Genomic DNA, 14,927 nt, shown 5'->3' on the forward strand with positions numbered 1-14,927 from the left:
TGTGATTAACAAACTTATGATTTTTAATGCCCTTTCCTGGCAGAAAACGACAATTTTCAATAATAAACACTTTATACTGTGAACAGATGATGCCACATGCACACACACAAAAAAAACAATATATATATATATATATATATATATATATATATATATGTATATACATGCATGCTAAAGGGTATTTCCAATAATATAAATTCGCTGCTTATAACTACATGCGTGATACGGGCAGACAAATTTAACGAAGATAAAATTTGATTTTTAAATATATATGAAAAGATAAAGGGTTACTACAGTTTGTAGATTCCGTTATATGAGGGTTACCCGTATTTTATAAAATTAGGCATTACCAACCTCCAAGTGCACATGATAGCTGCATCAATTTGTTGGTATCATTAAATGTAATGAAACATGTTTACAATTGTGGCAGAACAAATAGATATGCTATGTTGACTAAACCTAAATTAGTAGGTTATGATTTAAGTATAACTTTGCAATTGATATTTTATTATTATTATTATTACCCGAAGACTTCATGGAGTCAAAGACTCATCTGGGAGGCCCTTTTATCACACACACAGCTCATCATACCGTGCCTTGAACACATTCAAACATCTTGCAGACACCACACTCTCAGGCAAGGCATCCCAATCATTTACAACTCTGCACGAAAAAAACCTGCCTCGCACTCCCCTACTTGCACCTTTATACAGTTTTCAAGGATGACCCCTGGTTCTTCCCTGATCTCCCACTATTTTCTGTAGAACTTCTCCAGTATTGATCCTATAACAACCCCTTGCCAACTTGTAGGTCTCTATCATATCTCCCCACTTCCTCCTGTCCACCAGACTCCGCAAATTACATCTTCTCAATCTTTCCTCATACTTGACATTCCAGAGGTCAGAAACTCCCTTAGTCAGTCGCCTTTGGACCCTTTCCAACATCTCTTCATCCTTCTGAAAACCAGGTGACCGAATCTTGGCACAATAGTCCATGTGTGGCCTAATCAAAGCCTTATACAATGGAACAAGAATCTCCCTACTTCTACACGTCGGTGTCCTTCCACATCATTCCCAGAAGCCTTTGTGTTGTCTTCACAATTTTGGCGATGTGTCCCCTAAATTTCAGATCTTTATCCACTATCATCCCCAGATCTCTTATTTCTTCCACCTCCAACAATATATCCTCACCAAGCATAAATTCTGCATCCCATCTTTGTTTTTCAAATTTTAAAACCTTACATTTTGCAACATGAACTCACATCCCCATTTCCATGCCCAACCACTCAATTTATTCAAGTCTTCTTGTAAGGCCACAACATCTTCACTACTCTTAATGGTTCGTCCCAACTTTGTATCATCTGCAAACAACTGAATATCTCCATCCAAATCTTCACCAATATTATTAATATACAAGTTAAACAGTAATGGCCCTAAAACAGACCCCTGAGGCACTCCACTAGTGACTTTCCTTTTCCTGGATATTGCTCCCCCATACACAACTTGTTGATACCTATCAGATAGCCAGTCTCCAATCCAATGCACTAATCTAATATCCAACCCCATCTGCTCTAGTTTGACTGTCAACTTATCATGAGGTACTCTATCAAAAGCCTTTGTGAAATCCAAGTATATTACTGTGTATCCTTCTCCTCTGTTCAAGGAAGCAGTCACTTTATTGTAATAAGTAAGTAGATTACTAAAACATGACCTCCCTTTAGCAAATCCATGCTGTCCATCAAAGATAATACCATTGTTATCAACCCAACTCTGGATCCTAGTTCTCGCAGGCTTCTCCAACAACTTAACCACAACACCTGACACATAGATAGTCCTATAGTAGTTTGATGCTGAGTTCGATCACCTCCTTTATGAAGTGGCACAATCTTGCCCTCCTTCCACTCCCTAGGAACTTGACCGAGTGCAAGACTCGTATTAAAAAAAATATGTCAAGGCAGGTGTCAACTCCCTGGTACATTCCTTCAGAATACGTGGTGATATATTATCAAGTCCCACAGCCTTATTAACATCTAGTTTACTCAACTCCCCATACACCTCTTGCCCACTTGCAGTCAGTCTCTCCTCCCCCATCAAGTATCTCCACCACACATTCCGCAACAGCTGTCTTTATACCATTTTGTAATGGCCCCAAATTTTCCAGATTATGGAAGGATGACATTGATTCTGCAAGCTGTATCAATGTCATCCTCCCATAATCATTCTTTCTTTTGCTGGCTACATATCGAAAGAACTCCTTTGGATTCTTTTTGGCTTCATTAGCTAACTGCTGTTCATACCTCTCTTTAGCTACCCTCACCAACCAAGTCACCCTCCTTGCCTGGTCTTTGTAGACCTCATGGAATTGGTTATTTCCACTTCTCTTATGCTGCCTCCACAATGCCTTCTTTCTCTGTATCGCATGCTTAATTTCTTTATTCATCCATCTCACACCTACCTTATTTAACTTTCTCACACTTGGAATACATTTAGACATTGCATCTACTAGATAGTTTATGAAAATCCCCCAAGCCGCATTGACCTCTTTTCCAGCTAACTCCTCATTCCATGCTACACCCGCAAGCTGTGTCCTGAGCTCTTCATAATCACCCCCCCCCCCCACTTGTAGTTCCACATATACTCTTTTCTCATAGAGGTCCTCGCACTGCTGGCAACCACCCAGGTAATCACTTCATGGTCACTCTCACCAATTGGTGGATGATTTGACACCTCATTTATAATTACATGCTCTGATGAGATGACCAAATCCAAGACCCTCAATCCTCAGACAGTATGCCCTCTGTTACATACTGTCTGAGGTAGTTACCCCTCAAAAACTCAATAAACTCATTCTCTTTACTTCCAGTTGCTATCTCATCATTCCAGTCTATATTGCCATAATTAAAATCGCCCATAATGATCACCCTTTTGCTTGGCTAATTTGATTATACATTTTATTATCACCACCATCCATATTACCTGGTCTATAACAACATCCAACCAAGTATTTGATTCCATTCACCTCTATCTCATACATTACTGCCTCAAAACCACTGGCGCTATTTCCCTCTTGCATCTCTACTTTGTATGGACATAACTCTTTCTCTGTCATCAATAGCACTCCCCCACCCTTTTTACCCCTTCTATTCTCACGAAACACATCATACCCTTCCATCTCTATCAGGATGTCGTCCTCTTCCAACCATGTCTCACTTATTCCGACAGTTTTTGGGTGAACAGATGCAATTAATGTAACCATTTCACTTGCCTTGTTTCTTATACTTCTAGCATTTGTATGCAAACACAACAGCTAGTTCCCCTGATACCACTCACTTGATGTGATCTCTCCATGTTCGACTGGGGCAATTTCCCTTTCTGCTTATTCATTTTAAAACCCTTTTCAATTCCAACTGTTTCCTCTTGATCCCAGGTCATCCCATTCCTTTCCTGTCTACACATGCTGTCACGTCCTCTCGGAGCATCCACCTTTCTTACGCTGTGTATCCCTGTCTACCCTGAGCCTCCCCGTTTCCCTGCTCCTCTTGCACACCCATTCTCTCATTTTCTATACTCATACCACTCACTTCCTCATTCATAACCACCTCTTCAATCTCTCCTGTCTTACTCTTCTGCTCTTCCACATCACTTCCCGCTTGATCTGATTCGTTCTCTCTCTCACTCTACTCACTTCTCTACCTTCCAGCGACTCACACCATAACCACTCAAATGCAGTCCATCACTCCCATACAGTTCACTTCATCCTTCAAACTCATTCCACACATTAACAAACTGTACTCCCATCTCCTCATACATTTCAGCCAGCATATCATTCATAATCCTTGCTCTCTGCCTCATCTCACCACAGTCGTACCTAGGCAACATGCTGACTATCCTTCCTGTCACACCATTCTCTTTTATCCTTCTAAGCAGCCTCCTGATGTCCATTCTGACGTGCTCTTTGTTTTCTGTCAAATCATTCGTACTGATTAAAACCATCAACTCCTTTGCTCGCTCCCTCCTCATTACCAATGCCTCAATCACTCTACTCATTTTACCTCCTGGAAAACATACCTTGTGCACCCTATCATCCAGCACACCTTTATTGGATGAGATATGAAGCAACAGTGGAGAAAATATAGAGGAACAACTGAACTCTATGAATGTTATCTGTGGGATTTCACTAAAGGTATAAGAGTTTGCCAAATACAATATCTTTATTCAGAGATGGAAAAATAGCATGATAGAGAGAAATTCGCCAGAAAAGGTTACCTGCTAGATTCCTAATAATAATATTATTATGTGACACCTCCATGTAGTCCAAAGACTCATCGAGGGAGAGTGGAGTGTGCCAACAGCATCGAACAATTGATCCCTTCCAACTACTCACCGCGCAAAAACTTACTAACCTGATATGTTGAACTATTTTGAATTATGCAGTTTGGTTTGATGCTTTGCTAATACATTTTGAAGCTGTGATATTTGCCAGAAAAGCTTACCTTCTAGATTCCTAATATTTTTTGAAACTATTTTGAATTACGCAGTTTGGTTTGATTCTTTGCTAGTACATTTCAAAGCTGTGATATTTGCCAGAAAAGGCTCCCCCTAATATGTTGAACTATTTTGAATTATGCAGTTTGGTTTGATGCTTTGCTAGTACATTTCAAAGCTGTGTTAAACAAGAACTTAGGGAGTAAGGAGTAGATTTGGGCATATTGCTACATTGAATCTACCTCTGAACCATCACAAGAGATGAGCATATGAATGAAATGAAAGACTGTATATGAATGGAATTATATACAGTCTGTGCACAATGAAAGCTACAGCAGTTATTTCAGCAGTGAATTTTAATTCCTAGGTGGGATGTGATAAATGACTTTTTGAAGCAATAGATAAATGCCTTTTTTATTTTAAATAAAGGCATTTATTTATTTATTGGAACATTTATTATTTTCTAACAAATTTGTTCAAGTGAGTTCATCCTCTTTTCCTTATTCACAGATCCTTTTAGTAGTGTGTTGAAAGACAAGATGAGCAAGATTTGTTTTCCTGGAGGTAGAATGAGCCAGCTAAAAGGCTGCTGGTTCAAATGGATGATGCGGTTCACTGTAGTTGGTGGATTGGGTGGTGGAGACAGAGAGTTGTAGAGTATGTGCCCTCCTTCATTTGGATTCCTTGGAGGTGTCATATAATAATGATAATAATAATAATATGAAGAATAAGCAAGAAAAATGGTTTGTAGTGGTAGTAGGAAGGAATGATTTGGTTTGGAAAAAGGAGAATGTGAGAATAGATAGGAGGTTATTGAGAGAAGTAAATCATAGCTGTGCCAAGAAGAATAGTCGTGTTACCCTGGGGTTTGACAGTGGTGGACAAATATCATGCTTTGCTCCCTGATGATGAATAGTATGCTAGTGAAGCTGTGTGAGGAGAAATGAGTTCAGCATGTGAACTTTGGAGGAGATGATTTTGAGGGTATGCATTTAACTGTATATGTGAAGCAGTCTGCATTTCAATGGTTTTGTGCAACTCAACTGACAAGACTGCTGCTGACAGGGAGGGTAATGAATGTTATGAAGATATGAGGAAGAAAGAGTTAGTGTAGGATAAGAAGAAAGTAAGAGAAGTGTTTTTGATTAAGGAGGTAAACAAAGGGAATGAGAGAGAGGGAGCAGGAATTCATGACAGGCAAGAAAATAGGAGAGGAACCATGTGGAATGTGTGAGAAGTGCATATGTTGAATGTAGAAGTGGATGTGTGTGATAAGTATAGAAAAGATTGGGAAAACCTGGGTTGTGTGTGTCGGGAGGGGGGATTTATGTGAATGGTGGTGATAGAGAAGTATAGCCGGGTAGATCTGGAGTCACATCTGAGAAGTAGTGTTGGCAGGACTTATTATAGAATCAGAAATGAGCATTTATGTTTGTTTACAAATTCTAGCGGTATCAATAAGGAAACAAAATTGTTCATTGGTCAAGTTCGTTTATCCCAAATTTGTCAGGATAAGTGTGAATTGGTTAGATGAGGATGCCATTCTGACAGGAATGGAAGGAGAAAGGAAGGGGAGAGTACTGTTGATGGTAGCAGAGGTTATGCTCATCCAAGGTGGAAGTGGGGGGAGAGTAGTGGCATTACTTAATGTTGGAAGTTTAATGGAATATACAGCACTCGGAAAGGATTAAAACTGATTTTAATGCTTCCAATATTTTGTCTCAGTCACTGAGACATTTTCAGGGATTACAAAAAAAACTATTGTAACACACACACTCAAATACAACACAATACTAATTGAAACACATGGGTGACTAAAGTTCTATATAGGTGGTGCACCCTCTATGGGTGTTTGTAGGTGGCCTAGGATGTAAGGTGAGATCTCTGATAATTGATGTTTCCCAAATTTTGGGAAGTTTTATGCAACTGTATATATTTAAATTTGGTTGATTTCTGAGTGTCACCACAGATTCTAAAAACAGTCTTCTCGAATTTTACTATGGTGGAGTATGGTGGTTTTTTCTCAGGAGATCCTGTGGGTTGTATCCAAAACATGGTCTGCAAGGCCAGATTGGAGCCATTCATCTTTCCATATATCAGTCAAGTTGAAAGATTCACATATTAATTCCTTTGCTGTTCTCCAACTAACATTTCTTGATTTTAGTCTACTTTGTAAGGAGATTTTGTATGTCTTCATGAATAGGTAGGTTAACATTATTGGTTAAATTTGTCCATAACTTAGCAAGAGCTGCTTTTCTGCTTAAAGGTGCGATGTTACTAATGACAGGGAGCCAGTAATTTGGTATATATCTTATAGTTCTTATTATTATTCTCATTGTTGGATGTCCACCTTAGAAGTATGAACAGTGCTGAGCCATACTAGGGAGCAGTACTCTGTAGTTGAATAAACCAAAGCATGTAAGGCTTCAGCATCTGCACCCCCAAGTTGAACCAGCCATCTTCTGAATTATGTTATTATGAGTTTTTATTATCTGAGCTACTTTCACTAGGTATTCTTTGAAGGTGACTGTTCTATTTAGGGTAACACCTAAATATTTATGGTGTACTATTAAAGTTAGTAATGTATCTCTGAAGAAGACAATAGGTTTGAAATTAGCCTGATGGTTATTAAGATAGAAGGTGGACACTTCAGTTTTTGATAGGTTTGGGTTTAGATGCCACTGTTTGAAATATGAGTCCAGAATTTTCAAATCATTTGTAATTATTTTTTTTTCAAACTTCATTAAACCTAGTGCTTTGTTTGATTATTGCAAGGCCATCTGCATAAGCAAATTTCCTTTAACTGTTTAAGGGAGATCATAAATATATAAATTAAAAAACAATAAAGATAGTACAGAGCCTGCAGGTACCTGTATCCATCTGTTATTAAGCATATTGTTCAATAAGTTGGCCAATCTTCTACATGGTATCATCTTCAGAAATTTAAATATCAGACCCTTTCTCCATACTGTCATATGCTGATGTTAAGTCACTGAACATAGCAATAGATTTCAGATGTCTCTCAAAACCATTCTCGATCATTGATGCAAGAGCCAGTACTTGTTCGCAACAGCCTCTTCCTAGTCTGAAGCCTGCTTGCTCAGGAGGTATTATGTTGTTTATAATGGGAGATATTGTGTTGTATATAATCCTATCCATATATTCACAAGAGCTATGGTTTCGGTACCTAGCTCCTAATGATGGATCTTTGCCTGGTTTTAGAAGGGTTATTATTTTCATTCATCTAAAGAGAGAGGGAATATTTTCTGAAACCAAGATGTTATTATATAGGTTAGTTAACTATTTTATTACATTATATCTCCACGAGTTTATATCTCTAGACTCCAAAATTGCACTTTTTTAATATTAGCACTGCAATCCCACTCATTTGTCCAAGGATAAAAGTCCATTTATATCTTCCTGAAAGGAATTAATAATTCAACCTGATTTGACTTTGGCAAAATATAGAATAATAAGTAAATAATTTACTTATTAACAAATATGTTGTTAATTTCCTTAAACAATATATGATGATAGTGTACCTTATATTTCTCCCCAACTTTGCATCATCATCAACAAACAACTAAAGAGCCTCAGTCAATCCACATGAGATATTATTAACAAATAAGGTAAACAACAGAAACCTAAGACCAGACTCATGGGGTACACCACTGGTTACCTTCCTTTTTTGAGACACTGCTCCATCATGCAACTTGCTGGTTATCGTTCAGAGAGCCTATCTCTGATCCAATGGCGGATCAGAGTGAATGAACAGCAACCAATATGCTGTCCATTCCAGTCCTCTGCAGTATGTACACTGTTTTCTAGCCTGTCATGAGGTAATCTATCAAATGTATATAACATAGAAACATTTTTAAACTTTATATACAATTTTAAGCATATGTTCTGTCAAAAAGAATTGAAAAGTGTATATTGTTTCAGGAAGTTGCTATTAGAACAGTATTATTCATTTGTATATGACTGTTTCATGAATAAATTAAAAAAGTTTATTTTTGAAGTATGAATAAAATGGACTTAATATCACAATTCCCTGTGCATGTCACTTTCTTTGTAAAGATATATTTGATTATTTGATCTATAATAATTTCCTTTGTGTTTCTCTGTTTTTCAGATACTATTGTGACTACTGTGATACTTATCTTACCCATGATTCTGTAAGTTTTTTTTTTTTTTTAATTCTGTAGTGATGACAGCTGCTTCTTATATGAGCTAGCATACATTATATATGATACAGATGTCAACATATATATTGTAAGAGTTGACCAAATTATACAGTGATTCTACATCCATGTCATAAACTTCCAAGGCATACCTTTGGGTCTCATGACTTGTGGAGCTTCATCATGCATAAACATATTTTTCCTCTGTGCTAAGGGAAAATCATTGAGCACATCATGAAGATCTTTTTTTTTTTTTTTTTCAAGAAGTCATGTTATGCCAAACAAAGAGCCTCTGTAAGCCTGCTTGTTTGGCATAACATATGGCACTATTAATTTGTTTACAAAGATAGCCTACACACACACACATTGATGAAAAATTGCTGATGAATAACTGCATGTAGAATTTGAATGGTCCATGTGATTTGTGCTAATTGAAAATACAATCTGATATGAACATTGCTTTGTCTGTAAAAAAAGTATGTGAGAGAGAGCAAAACTGTCAGTCTCCCACATATGAAACCACTGACACAATGCTGATTGACAGTAAAGATGTTGATCTCATAAAAGCTTGAACGCTCTGAAATGGCATGTATAAAGCTGATTTTTATGTAGGACCCTTTGTATAATTACTTTATCATTCTCTTCTGTCTCAATTCTTTCAAGAAAAAGGCATGAATTCCATTCCTCTGGATCTATGTTTCCTTGATTTCCAGTTACCCATACGATTTTTCATGTTTACCCTACTTCAGTTCTTGGTGCAACATTGGTGCAGAAACTATGCTATGCTCACAAAAGTGGGGTGGTGATGGAGATGAGTGAACGAACATTTGAGCATATAGAATTTGACTGCCAGGGAATGCATTTTGATAAGTTGTTTGTTGATATGTATGTATGACAAAGGGACCTCCCGTGATGAGTCTCTGACTCCATAGGGGGTACTTGAGATAATAAAGTCCATGTGTGTGTTTCATGTGCATTTCTGTTGGTGCATTCATTATTAAAGTGCATGTCAGCCAGTTCATCAAACATCTTATTCTCCATTGGAAAAAAAAAAAAAAAAAAAAACTCAGATGTATAACTTCAAACACTGAAACAAATAGCAACTGTCACTTGCTCAGGGTGCACACCAATTACAATTACACGCAACTCACTCCAGGCCTGTCTTGTTAGTGATTATTATTGTTTTCAACAAATTCATCCAGTTGCACTATCAATGTTCATGCTGCAGCCAAGGAGCTGTATCTTGTAATTATGTTTTTTGTACCCATTTTCTTTGCATGCATCTTTTCATTAACTTTTGAGCTGTAGAATATTATACCTTTAAACTTTGATGTGTGTGGCATCACCCTGTGTATATTGCTGTATAATTAGGATATGTCCTCACATTTTAATGGATTTATTTATTTATCATATGGCTTGTACACATGGTTAAAAGACAGTAAGATAAAATACATATGAATATAGATAAGCTACACATATATGATAATATAAATTTAAAAAAAAGTAAAACATCTACATTCAGGCAAATACAAATATGAAATTTATGACAAGCATCAGACAGAAGATTAATCACATTTTATCATTTAGGTTTTTAATTGAGTTGATCACCTTTGGGGATAGGTCAAAGATATCCTTAAAGTCACCTGGATATTCCCTCAGCTTACATTCCTGTACTGTATGGTGAATGGTTTGTTTCTTGGCTCCATAGAGACAATGAGGATTTGGTATCTTTCAAAGTGGGGTAAGATACCAAATCCCCATGGACGATGGCTAACAGGATTCGTACAGGCCATGGTGTATGTGAAGACTTACGAATCCTGTTAGCCGTCGTCCATATATTCCTGTGCAGGTCAAATCCAGATGGTTTTTGGAAGATGTTTATGTAATTATGAACTTCAGATGATACTCCTTGGGACCACAGCACATCCCACCTACTCACCATACTGTCATTCTGACTAAGAAGATTACGGGCGGTTTTTATGGCAGGTCTTCTGGATTTTAGTCTATTAGATAAAGCATCTGGAATAAATTCACGTATTGGGAGGTTTTGGTTATTTAAAATTCTTTTATATTCACGAAGCAAGGCTTCCTGTCGTCGCAGTTCCGGAGGAGCAGTATGGCTCAACGTGGAGAGCCATTGTAAGGGTGTGCTCCTAATGCAACCCGTTATTAAAGGCAGAGTGTAGTTAAGTAATTAACTCATTAGGAGGTTGCATTAGGAGCACACCATTGTAAGGGTGTGCTCCTAATGCAACCCGTTATTAAAGGCAGAGTGTAGTTAAGTAATTAACTCCACTCTGCGTAAGTAGTTAAGTGGAGTTAAGTTAAGTAATATTGAGCATCTAGTTTGTTGACATATTAACTATTGAGCCAGACAGGAGTACCATACTCTGCTGCACTGTAAACTAGACCCATGGCAGTGCATTGCAGAGTTGTGGCACTTGAGCCCCATATAGTACCATAAAGCTTCTGAACTATGTTATTTCTGGTGCAAACTTTAGCAGCGATAATAATCATATGCTGTTTATATAACTATCCAGAGTTCTATCCAGAGTTATTCCCAGATATTTAGTTGTCTGATTAAATGAAATTAATGTTCCATCAGCATATATCTTTGGTTTTTGATTTACAAGTCTATTATTGAGGTGAAAGCAAGAACATTCGGTTTTACCAGAATTAATCTCCATTTTTTATAGAACTGCCATAAAGCCGACAGATCATTTGTCAATATTTCTTCAGTTCTTTTTATAGACTTGTCGCAGATCACCAAAGCTAAATCATCTGTATAAGTAAACTTCCTGCTGGCTGTTTCAGGAATATCTGCGATGTGTATTTTAATGGAATTTTTATAAAATAAATGAATGCATTTTGGATTGATTAAGGAACAGAACTAGGTAACTGGTTTCTAGTTTGTTGACATATTAACTATTGAGCCAGACAGGAGTACCATACTCTGCTGCACTGTAAACTAGACCCATGGCAGTGCATTGCAGAGTTGTGGCACTTGAGCCCCATATAGTACCATAAAGCTTCTGAACTATGTTATTTCTGGTGCAAACTTTAGCAGCGATAATAATCATATGCTGTTTATATAACTATCCAGAGTTATTCCCAGATATTTAGTTGTCTGATTAAATGAAATTAATGTTCCATCAGCATATATCTTTGGTTTTTGATTTACAAGTCTATTATTGAGGTGAAAGCAAGAACATTCGGTTTTACCAGAATTAATCTCCATTTTTTATAGAACTGCCATAAAGCCGACAGATCATTTGTCAATATTTCTTCAGTTCTTTTTATAGACTTGTCGCAGATCACCAAAGCTAAATCATCTGTATAAGTAAACTTCCTGCTGGCTGTTTCAGGAATATCTGCGATGTGTATTTTAATGGAATTTTTATAAAATAAATGAATGCATTTTGGATTGATTAAGGAACAGAACTAGGTAACTGGTTGGAGATGTTTCCACCAGCCTATGAGAAAAGCAGAGAATCATCTAATGGCTAAGATCCAATGTTCAGTCTGTCTTTACCTTTTTATGGTGCACTTCATTGCTGAGCATTATCCACTTGGATACATGATTGAAGATGGGTTAACAATTTGGGACATAGCTATTGAACCTGTATTCTAAAGTCTCCAGTTATACTAGGACAAACACTTGAAAAGTCAGTTATTCGAACATTAGTAACAGAATCAAAGAGAGGCACTGTCAGCATAATAAGCATTAACAAAAAAAGGAGAGCCAGTAGTAAAATTGGAGAAGTGTTATATTCATGTAGTTTATATTACTGAATTATTCCAAAGACCTGGTCAGAAGATCAGATTCCTGATGATTGGAGTAGAGCTCTCATAGTACCCATCCATTAAAAGGGAAATAAAACTGATTGTGAGAATTATAAAGGAATTTCCCAACTGAGTGGTCATGTTCCTAGTAAGTTCTATGCAAGTATACTTGAGAAAAAGTAAGAAAAATTGTGAAAGGGAAGCTTGGAGAAGAACAAGCTGGGTTTAGGCTATATGGAGGTCAGGATCTGATTTTCACTCCAAGACAAATAGTTCAGAATAATGGGAATATATCAAGGATCTGCAGATCTGGAAGAGGCATATGATAAGGTGCCAAGAGGAAAAACTGTTTAAAATGTTACAGCTATGTGGTGTAAATGGGATATTATATTGAGCAATGCATAGTGTGTATTTACCATCTGGATTATGGCACTCTACTAGGGTGTCATGACACAGAATTTTTTTTTGGGACAATGTATCCATTTTACTGATACTCATCAGCTATATATATTGCTAAATGATGCAATGATAAGGGACAGTGTGCTCACTGACCAAATTCAGAGAATCATTTTAGCAATATATAGCTCATGAGCATCAGTAAAATGGATACATTGTCCCAAAAAATAAAATCCGTGTCATGACACCCTAGTAGAGTGCCATAATCCAGATGGTAAATACTTAATATCTTCCTTTAATCTCCAGTCTTTTACCATCTTCTCTGTTACACCATATTCTTGTGCAGCAGCACAACTGTTATCCTTGGCATATACTACAACTTTCAGCTTAAATCTGGCTTCATATTTCCTTTGTGTAGTAGTTGGAGCCATGTTGAGGATCTTGTGGTATCTTGAAATTATAGAAATCGACAACAATATTCACTAAAAAAGAATGAAAATTTTAGCCTAAAATTTTATGGTATTTTAAACAGGTTTATCACACATTTTCTGTACTTAGCAGTAGAACTTTATTGACACTACCAACTGAAAAAGACAGCAAGTTGCAGTTATCCCTTGTCATCATCATATAACCCCAATGCACTATGAGTCATTGGCCTACATGTGAGCCAAAAGCTTGGTAGTCCACAGCACATCGCCAAAATTGTGAAGACAACACAAAGACTTCTGGGAATGATGAGGAGGACACTGACGTGTAGAAGTAGGGAGATTCTTGTTCCATTGTATAAGGCTTTGATTAGGCCACACATGGACTATTGTGCCCAGATTTGGTCACCTGGTTTTCAGAAGGATGAAGAGATGTTGGAAAGGGTCCAAAGGCGACTGACTAAGGTAGTTTCTGACCTCTGGAATGTCGAGTATGAGGAAAGATTGAAAAGATGTAATTTGCAGAGACTAGTGGAGAGAAGGAAGAGGGGAGATATGATAGAGACCTACAAGTTGGTAAGGGGTTGCTATAGGATCAATGGTGGAGAAGTTCTACAGCGAATAGTGGGAGATCAGGGGAGAACCAGAGGTCATCCCTGGAAACTGTATAAAGAGGGTGTGAGTAGGGGAGTGAGAGGCAGGTTTTTTTCGTGCAGAGTTGTGAATGATTGGAATGCCTTGCCTGAGAGTGTGGTGTCTGCAAGGAGTTTGAATGTGTTTAAGACCCGGTATGATGAGATGTGTGTGAGATAAAAGGACCTCCTAGATGAGTCTTTGACTCCATGAGGTCTTGTTTAATAATAAATAATAATAATCTAATATAGCATACATCACTACATAATATATTACTTTAGGAGCTGGACAATCTCTTGATTGCTTTCCATTGCGAAATTCAAAGGTTCTATACTTGTTTTATACTTGGAGTATACGATCATCCCTTCTTTCAGCACTTTTTTTATCTTGAATATCATCTTATATACTGTCATATACAGTAGTTGCGAGAAGTCATTAATGTGTGTGATGATAGGGTTTTTTTGACTTGCATTGTTAAATTCTTAGAATGGGCATATAATTAACTTTGTATTCAGTAAGAATCTAAAGGTTAGATATGCAGTAATGTTCAACCTTTATTTTCACATTCACGATAATAGTTTTTTCCATTAACCCGGCGTTAGTAAGATGGGGTGTCACAGACCCCAAAGATTTTAAATTGACTATAACTTTTTAACAACGCGTGCTAGTGAGTCATGCCTCAGTATAGCTTCCCCTCCTGCAACCCACTACTCGACGCCATAGATGACAGGCTGTTGCGCACAAGCAAGTTTAGTGTGCAGAGGTGTAAAGTGTGCTGGTGTCCACCAGACCCCACCTTACCAAAAGCGTGACTATATTTACTTCCGAAACATAAGTTGTTTTCATGTATATTCTACTAAAATATTATCGTTACTGCTGTACCTTCTATATTTTTACATACCAACTATAAGCAAATACGTTTTCATAAATATTTAGACGGTATTTTGAGAATAATATCTTTTTTTTACCAGATGAGTTATGAGCAGGAAGAACAGAGATTATGTCAACTTAGATAACTTTAAAAG

General features: G+C 37.2%; 1 protein-coding gene across 1 annotated transcript in view; it reads left to right on the top strand.

The window, feature by feature from the left end:
* The window catches only part of snRNP-U1-C (small ribonucleoprotein particle U1 subunit C), a 112,556-nt gene that overhangs the window by 951 nt on the left and 96,678 nt on the right, over positions 1 to 14,927 (top strand). Inside the window, exon 2 of the mRNA XM_090415569.1 lies at positions 8,617 to 8,659. Within this exon, the coding sequence (XP_090271695.1) occupies positions 8,617 to 8,659 (43 nt within the window). The remainder of the gene's footprint in view (positions 1 to 8,616; positions 8,660 to 14,927) is intronic.

The sequence above is a fragment of the Typopeltis vanoorti genome, chromosome 3 (genome assembly GCF_054136105.1).
Source record: "Typopeltis vanoorti isolate ZY-2024b chromosome 3, IOZ_Tvanoo_1.0, whole genome shotgun sequence".
In the NCBI taxonomy this organism is placed as follows: domain Eukaryota; kingdom Metazoa; phylum Arthropoda; class Arachnida; order Uropygi; family Thelyphonidae; genus Typopeltis; species Typopeltis vanoorti.